Source organism: Pan paniscus, chromosome 10 (assembly GCF_029289425.2).
Source record: "Pan paniscus chromosome 10, NHGRI_mPanPan1-v2.0_pri, whole genome shotgun sequence".
In the NCBI taxonomy this organism is placed as follows: domain Eukaryota; kingdom Metazoa; phylum Chordata; class Mammalia; order Primates; family Hominidae; genus Pan; species Pan paniscus.
This window is the reverse complement of record NC_073259.2, coordinates 109,704,301-109,713,786: the sequence shown is the minus strand read 5'-3', so window position 1 is coordinate 109,713,786 and position 9,486 is coordinate 109,704,301. Positions and strand designations below refer to the sequence as shown.

At 35.4% G+C, this 9,486-nt stretch overlaps 1 protein-coding gene across 1 annotated transcript in view; it reads right to left on the bottom strand.

The window, feature by feature from the left end:
- MYBPC1 (myosin binding protein C1) overlaps window positions 1–9,486 on the bottom strand; it is an 89,418-nt gene that overhangs the window by 40,450 nt on the left and 39,482 nt on the right. The window contains exons 7-9 of the mRNA XM_063593598.1: window positions 9,403–9,454; window positions 1,378–1,544; window positions 512–644 (exon numbers count right to left, since the gene is read on the bottom strand). Of these exons, the coding sequence (XP_063449668.1) occupies window positions 512–644; window positions 1,378–1,544; window positions 9,403–9,454 (352 nt within the window). The remainder of the gene's footprint in view (window positions 1–511; window positions 645–1,377; window positions 1,545–9,402; window positions 9,455–9,486) is intronic.

Below are 9,486 nucleotides of genomic sequence, written 5' to 3'. Positions count from 1 at the left end.
CACATTTTGTTTTATCTCAACATTAAAGAGTTCCTTTTATATGCAATATTGCAAGTGCTCAAAACAGTACCTGAATTGAAAATAGAAGGTATTCACCCATTATGAAATATAGTCGTTATTTTGGAAAAGCAAAAGTCATCTAATTATAAGATGGGATTCCCAGGTGGCATATCAAATATGGATTGCAAGTTATTTTTCAATTTTATTTTTTAAAATTGGGAGAAATTTGGCAATACTCTGAAATAATCACATATAACCTATAGCGACACAAAACCATAATTGGAAAACACTTTAAATAGTTTTTTAGAATTAAACATAAAAAAAGGTTTAGTTTATATAGAACTATCATGTTTCCATAATAAATAAAATGTGACTTAAATGTTTACTCTCTCTCCATATGATTTTGTATTATGAAAATATAAATATCCTTTTATTCTCAGAAAAGTCAGTCGAACTACTATTTGATTAATTTACTGTAGAGCTATCACTGATTTTTGCAAAGCCCACTTACTTGGTACTGGGTCGAATTTCTTGACCATTTTTATACCATTTCACCTCCAACTTTGGATCTGCCAGCTCCACAACAAACCTCACTCTGCCTCCTTTGTCAACCTGATATGCAGGATCAAGAATTTTTGCGAAAGCTGATAGAATAGAAGAAGCAAAAGTATGTTAATATATGTATACATATGCTATGAATTTAAATAGTCAATACATGTAGGAGAACCTAAAAGCAAATGAAAAAATGAATCTCAAAGAAGAAAAAAATCAGAAACCTTCCAAATTATCCTTTATATTTCGAACACTGTGTTGACTTATATACAATAAGATGGTTTAAATTGAAAAGAGAATCCACATGTTTCTAGAAGAAAGGTAAGAAAAGAATCATTGAAGAAGCTTTAAAAATGACCTAATTCTTCAGGGAATGTACACTATAAAGCGTTCAGATGAAAGTGAACTTTAAAAACACGCTGGGGCTGGGCACGGTGGCTCACTCCTGTAATCCCAGCACTTTGGGAGGCCATCAAGTGGGTGAAAGAAAAGGATGGTGAAAGAGTCCACTCTGCTTAAGTAAAAATCAATAATTTGACAGTGAGTGGGGATGTGGAGGCTGGAGAAAGGGGGCGGCTGAGAAATTCCCAGTAACCGCGGGGGTAACGTACTATTCCATTCTACGTTGTATGTGGACCATGAATCTCCTGTTACCTTGAACCTTCAGGAGCTGTCCGTCAAGACAAGCGTAACCCCTGCATCCTACCCAGCCCCACTCCCAACCCCGCGGGAGACTGGAAGGAGCTCGGGATGGGGTTCACGGTCAAGGCTTTCGAACGCTGCCACGCCCCTCGGCCCCGCTGCCTCACCCCCGGGCGCGCTCACCTGCGCTCTTCTTCTCCTCTCTGCGCATGCGCTTGAGCCGCTTGAGCATGCCGCGCAGGTCGGTGATTCCATACTGGAAGGCGATCTTCTCGTACTCACTGGGTTTCGCGTTCTTCAGCAACTCCCATACGTCCACCTGGGGTTCTTCCTCCTGCTGCTTCACCTCCCTAACCGGGGAGAACCATGGTCTAGTTTAGTAGCTGCACTGACCCTTAGAGACCACGAAGGTCGAGGTATAATTCTGCTTTTTCAGTTCAGTGTAAAAAAGCTCTGTTTAAAGCCTGAGTACTTGAAGCCCAGAAGTCAAGTCTTGCCTTGCTGGAATGGAAGTCTTAGGGAAACTTGCAGGTAGTAGAAGATCAAATGTGTGCCCTTATAGTAACATCTTTCGTTTTCCTAGTTAATAAAAACAATTTTAGGGGGAGTAGAGGACATCAGGAAATAGCCTAAAAATATATTTTACTTATTTTCAAATTTAAAGTCTAATTAGAAGATGGGATTTTGAGAAACTTAACAGTTTTCATCTAGGATATGGATATTGAATTATTGAAAATTGGACTAGAACTAAAAGGTTTAGATTTGGCCTATGAAATAAAAATGATCTCTATTTTCTTTGATGTACACACCCTAGCTAAATATGGAGACAGTACAAATACATTATTTCAAACATTTGGATTTTGCAAATAGCATTTTCCCTACCATATTAGTAATTAAGTACATGAACCATTTTTTACCTTTATTAAAATATATAAAAAAAAAATTGAAACTGCCATGAGTTTTTTGTTTGTTTTTCACATGGTTTTTATGGGTACTGATGCTTTAAAAATTTTTTTTTCTAAATTGGCAGGGGGAAAGGAGACTAGGTTTTAAAAATTTTCTTATGTTTCATCTTAAAGTACTGTCTTGAATGTTTTTTGGAAGCAAATTGGGTATGAGTTATAAAAATATAAATGTTAAACTGTGAAGCAAATGGTTTAGGGCACCATGAACAAGGGAAAGTAACTTCTTAGGGTGCATACCAAAATTATGACCCCAACTTTTGATCATTGACTACAGAACACATAAAGAACATATATGACTCTAAAAAATAAGATTTAAGATTTACACTTGTCTTCCTTTCTTTTAAAAGCATAAAATAAAAATAAAATTCAGAAATAAACACTCTTTTGGAAAACAGGCTTAGTATAAACAAATTGGTTTCCTTCATTGAATAAATAATCCTGATTTTGTTTACATTTACATGACTATTTTTATCAGGTTAATTTGGAAATGTTACCACGACTGTAATGCTGATTTGGATATGATTTTCTGGAAAACTGGTCAAACATCTTATATATCAGTGTGAAAATGAATTCATGCTATCATGTTAGGGAATGATGGGTTACATCTGTTTGCATTGTCATATTCATTACACCTGTTTCAGAGTGCCTTCTTTTTTTTTTTTTCTTTGAGACAGAGTCTCACACTGTTGCCCAGGTTGGAGTGAAGTGGTGTGATCTCAGCTCACTGCAACCTCTGCCTCTTGGGTTCTAATGATTCTCCTGCCTCAGTCTCCCAAGTAGCTGGGATTACAGCTGTGTGCCACACCCAGCTAATTTTTGTATTTTTAGTAGAGATGGGATTTCACCATGTTGGCCAGGCTGGTCTTGAACTCCTGACCTCAAGTGATCCGTCCACCTCGGCATCCCAAAGTGCTGGCCACCACACCCAGCCCGGAGTGTCATCTTTATACTTATGTGTACTTTGAGAAGGAAATACTGGGTTGTAATCATGGATAAAATATGCAGGGGAGGGGAGGAGATTATAAATATTAACATAGAGTTTAGGGTGGCATTAGGCAAGGATGACATCTAAATATCTAACTTCCATTTTACATTGCCATGTAAGTCTTTTTGCCCAGTGGGTTCGGGGGACATTGAGGCAGAACTCCTGGAAAATAGAGGGAAGTGAAAGGTCACTGGTCTCTCCAATAATCTTGATGGGAAGGACTAGACAACACCATTAGCAAAATGTGCCTCTTAAAAACTCAAGACACAAGCATTATCTTCATCTCGCTGAAATAACAGCTACATCCTTTATTAACATGAGAAAATCGAAAAGCTTAAGAAAATTGTCCTGAAATTGGAATATTGGTAATAATTTGCCAGATCCACTAAATCTACTTCCTGGAAACAGTAAACACTTCAAATACATCCTTTAAATATTTTAGCAGGAAGTCTAGGAGAGTCACAATTATGATGTATATGTATAGGCCGGGTGAAGTGGCTCAGCCTTGTAATCCCAGCACTTTAGGAGGCTGAGGTGGGAAGATTACTTGGGCTTGGGAGTTCGAGACCAGCCTGGGCAACATGGTGAAACCCCGTCTCTACAAAAAATATAAAAATTAGCTGGGCATGGTGGCGCATGCCTGTCATCCCAGCTACTTGGGCTGAAGTGGAAGGGTTGCTTGAGCCCAGGAGGTCAAGGCTGCAATGAGCCAAGATTGAGCCATTGTACTCCAGCCTGGGTGACAAAGTGAGGCCCTGTCTCAAAGAAAAACCCAAAAAAGATGTATATGTATGTTCATATGTATATATTTTCTGCGGGTGTTCCCTCAATCTAGATTATTAGTGCTCTATTTTTGTCACATTCCAGCCTAAATATAGTCCCCAGACTATAAAATTATGCCATACTGGATTATGTTAAATTTGTATTTGAACCATGAAGAATTGCACACATACATTACATATTTCAGGTATCCTCCTGACATTGGCGGAGGATTTAAAGCTATCAAGCTAGATATAATTAAAATAGCTAACAAGAGGCACAAGTCACTGAGTCCTACATAGATCCATGAGGTGAATATTTATACAAAGGAAACCAGTAATAAAGATGATAATTTTGAGTGTGATTTCCTGAGTCAGTTTTGTTGGTAGATTTATAAAACCAATCATCCTCACCAGTTTTCATTAAAATGCCAAGATACTCTCCACTGTTATCACATACTTAGTCATATCAAATTTCATATAAGAACACCAATGACCTCTTGCCTATTCCTTCCTTTTCTCTCCATTACTTAATTGTATCTCAAATCGTAAAGAGAAGCATCTATCTTGTACTGAAATGTGAGGTCAAGGCTCTCACCTCCAGCATTTCCTTAATGCACCTGGAACATATCTTTAGTTACTTACCATGGTGGCTGCACATGACCCTGTCTGCATGGCTATGTTAGGTTACAGTGAGGAGAAAAAGCCAAATTTCTGTAGGCACTTCTGATTCTTTTCCAAGCCTCGGGATAGACCTGTATAATACTCATGGTATTTTCATCTACATCAAAATTTCAATAACTTGGCGATCCTAGTGAAGAGTATAACAGTTATAGAAATTTTATGTAGAGTACAACTTACAAGTATTTATACAGGTCAATTCCTATAACAGGATGCTGCCCAAAAGATTTAATCTGATTTAGCTAATGTCTATTTGAAGTAAGCTGGCTTTGTTCAGAGCAGGAAGATCTTTCGTTGTACAGAGACATTGGTTTTAATCATATTTTTTTTTCTTGTGGGGATTTTGGCACACACACTTGGAGGAGTAGAAATGGTAACCATATGTCATTACCGCAATGAAAACGCATGCAACTCACTAGTAGGAAAGCATAATGATTTCTAAAGTTATATTAGTGGATTAGTATAGTATACTAAATGAACATAACATAGCCTTATATTAACAACAATCTAATTATGAATGCAAATCTTAAGCAGGGGATAAAAGAAAATGAGAACTGGAGACACGTTGGCTGCCCATTAAGTGATTTTTAAATTTTGTCATTTTGACTATGTAATTAGATTTATTTTATTCTGGAATTACTGGTTGAAAAAGTCTGTTCTTTTTTCTTTCTTTTTTTCCTTTTTAATCAGAGCAAGGTGCTTAATAATCTACTGTATCACATTTTTGTTGATTGATTGTGTATGTGTTTGTGTGTTGTCTCCTTATGAATATAAACTATGTTAGAGAAAATGACACATTTCCTTAGAGGAAGTACATATTTATTTGCCACCTACTGTGAACCAAGCTTTTTACACTTAATTTAATTTGCACAATAATTCTATTAAGTAGCGTTTATTCTTCACATTTCCAGATGTGAAATCCAAGTCTCAGAGGGGTCAAATATTTGACCAAAGTCACATAATTAGTAAATGGTAGAGTTGAGACTCCAGTCCATGTTTTTACCACTGTTTTTCCTCCCAGAAAAGTGTATCTATCCTTTTCTATGTGCCAGGCACTGGATTTCTTTTCCTCACATCAGTAGCATTATATTCTACACAAAGACAGTGTTTAGTATTTTCCTGATTGAGTAAATGATTGCAGGGAGAATAAAAAGCTCTCTTGTCTTCCTAAAGTGTCAATTTGTGTTATAAACTGAAGCACCAGCTTCCAAGGCAAATTCAGAGTGGCATCTTTAATATGGAGTCACAGGAAATGAGCTGACTCATAAAAGGGAAACTTGGGTTTGGGTCCTGTCCCTGCCTCTAACTCCTGTGTGACTTGGGATAAGTCACTTGTTGTCTCTGTACCTTGGTTTCTTATCTGTAGAATGAGGAAACGTGAGGCTCACTTAAGGGCACTTCATATACTATTGCTTTAAATGCATTTGGGGAATTAATCAATACTATTGAGACTAATGGTTATTTGAAGTAGTCTATTGATGGGCTAATAGCCCTCAGGAATTAATAAATCACACCCATTAATATTTCTGTTCTCAACCTACATGTTGAGGGGTAGGGGTAAATTTTTCATTTACAGAGACGTCAATACAGCTATCTAACTAAACAGAGAATAAACACAATCCCAGTATATTTCAAGTGTTTGTAATTTGTTATGAAGCATATTTGTACTTGTAGTATTTTAATAACCATAGAAAGCACTAAAAGCAATTTTAAAAGCCTGGAAAGTTAAACGAAAACTGATATTATATACAATTAATTTAAAATTATAGTTTTACTCTGTTTATTTACAAATTTGCTAGATAAAACATAATCTCAGAAAAAAGTGTTTCTTTTTGTTGCTTCTGCACTATAGTAAATATCTAGATATCTATAACATGCATATAATATAGTATATATATAGGGAATCCTAGTGAAGAGTATAGCAGTTATAGAAATATATATGGAGAGAAATCTTATAAAATGGTTATGTTCTAAGTATCCATAATGAAATCCTATAAATTTTATTGCAGGAGAGAACAATGAAAAGTGTGAGTGTGTGATGATACTAAACTTTTATTTCCATTTTATCACGTCTAAAACACATTTTTGAGGCATTTTAAAGACCTCTGAAATGACAATGCATCTTATAATCAATGGTGTGTCAAACCATTTGGAACAATTTTTTCATTGCTTAGTGATTTATAAAGTGCTGGTGTATCTTAAAAGCAGTGGTGTCTTAGACTTGCAGAAATACAGTACATCATAAATAATACATTAAAGTAGGTCTGCCTCTTACAATGTGTATACCTTCAGACTTCTACCAAAATCGTAAAACTGATTTTTTGACTAAATATCAAAGGTAAGAGAATGAAGGCTTCATTTATTCAGTCATGAGACGGAATCATATGTGCAGTCTTAGAGGTTTCTAGGTATTTGTCTTATGTCTCAGTTTTCATATCTCTTCGTCCCCATTTAAAAAAAAATAGGTGAAGAGTCATGAAACATTTAAAAAGAAAGTTTAAAAGCATCTGTTAAAGGCTTTAAAAGATTAGTATGCAGTTGTTTCTCTCTTTCTAGTCAACTCTGTTATATTCTATAAGCAAAACGCATTTTCAGAAATGAAAAATTCTCTGAAAAACATCCACTTTAAACTTGACTTCTCTGAGTGGGTGTCTGAAAGATTTCCAGGCCACAATGTCTCACTCCATCACTTTGTTCTCACCTACGTTTCAGGAGACCACTAAAGTCAAGTTCCCCTGCATCCTCTTGACCTTCTCCACTGTCGTTAACAAAAGAAAAGCAAATCCGGGTTTAATGCAGAGACATACACAACAATTTCCCCCAAACACTCTACATGTAACGTATATGCAATTTTGTGCCACACAAGGACTAAATCAACACAAACTATTTCTTTTCACACAAGTGACATGTTAAGTTTTTGGAGTATGTACTTGTGGAAAAGTAAACATATGAGGAGCTTGTGTTACGCTATGATTTCAGAAGACACATTTTTGTAGATTGCATATATAAAACTGCTTGGATTTGTGTTAAAACCAGGTAACACAAATGCACTTAAGCCAAGCAACACAAAGTACTTTGTTTTTGCAAGTTGGGGGCTGTAGAAACATACCTGTGTAAAAAGCAAAGAACTTTTGCTGATCTCTGTTATTCATGTAAGACAGAGATTGGCTTGGAGGACGAAGTGTACCAATGTCAGATATATAAGTACAAAGCCTTATATTCAATGGTAACCTCTTTGTGTCCATGAACAGATGAATCAGATAATGTGATACTAACATGGCAAAAATAAAAAAGGAGCTAACACAGAAATTTTTAAAAGATGCATTCCTTTCTGTCTTAAAGGGTGATAATTATTCTGATTTTCTTATTAATATTTATACCTTCTTAAATATGTTTTAAAAATATTTGTCTTGAATTGTTAATGAAACTTTTACTAGCAGTTTAAAAAAGTGCTTTCCCGTAGAGAAATGCATCTTAAATTAGGCATGCAGCCACCACTGTGATTTCATATAAACTCTAACTAGAAGCTATAGAGCTAACATTTAAATGGCACTACATAGTTACTTACATGTTTAAGTTTTTAAGGAAGTTTTGTTTCCTGCTCTTTACAAATATTAGTTATGGTTTCTAAGAAAAGAGTCTGTAGGTTTGAAAACAGTGTGTATAACATGTAAGTCATAAGAATTAAACTCAATAATGTGTTTTCAAAATTTCTTCAGGTGTTTGCAGGCCTTCTGAAGGAAATACATTTCTTTTAAAGCTCAAAACTTAGTAGATCATGTTTCCCTCTCCTAAGATATACTTGTATACAGTATGAGCATAGTTTTAGACCTGTGCATTTGCTGAGCATGGGATGAAGGGAAAGTGGAAGGAAAGTAATAAAATCTGAAAGTTATGACATTTTTTAAAATTAAAAAATACCTAATACCAGTAATATTAAATAACTTTTCAAAGTAATTAAAGTTTTGATTTATTTATAATATCAGAGGAAAATATGCCTCATTAACAGGCTAAATTATTGTTTTATAATAGTTTGGAGTGACTTTCCTTATTCAGCAAAACTGTATGTGGATTCTGTATGTGGATTCAGTCTTTGGAAGAACAAAACATTTGGTCTCATTAAAGAATTTATATTATGGAATAATTAAGTACAGAGAATAACATAATGACAGGAAGGGGCTGGTTATATTTCTCAGAGACCAAAAATCTTTTACATTTCTTCCTTGACCGCCCCCCCTCCATTTTTCAGCCTTGGTAATTGCAAAAATATATGAAATAGGTATCTAAATTTTGCCTTTCTGTAGTATTCTTAATGCCAGTTTCATTTAGGATAATCCAATATTATATGGCACTAACTTCAGTAAGTAGCTACTTGGTTGTGGTTTTCTTGGGCACATGGTTCAGTAGCTCCCTAAGTGATTTCTAGATGAAAGGCGATATAAATAAAAGTTTTCTGCCGTGACTTAACCAATGAAATGAGTCTCTTTGCATATTTCTTTTGGCCATTCGGTGGAAAATAATGCTTTAAGGAGGAAGCTACATATGAATAAATTGAAAGTGTCTTTCTAAGGCAACTGTGAAACCTCAAAAACAGGAACTTCTTTATAACAAGAACATTCTAAAAAATGGTCAGTATATGCTTGACTGGGCCTTAAACCCATGGTTTTTCTAGAACACCAATGTTTAAATATATGGTGTTTTTGCGGTGAAAAGGGTTGTTCGTATTTGGAATACGGAATACAGGGGAAAGGAAATGTGTTTGAAAATCCTCCACTTCTGTGTTATACAAAAGCTATCTAGATTTTCCTTTTGGAGTTACCTTCTCTTGAAAGCAGATCTGATGTCAATGTTTGGAGTAGTCCCAGTAGATTCTTTGAAAGGAAAGAAAACAATAACATAAATA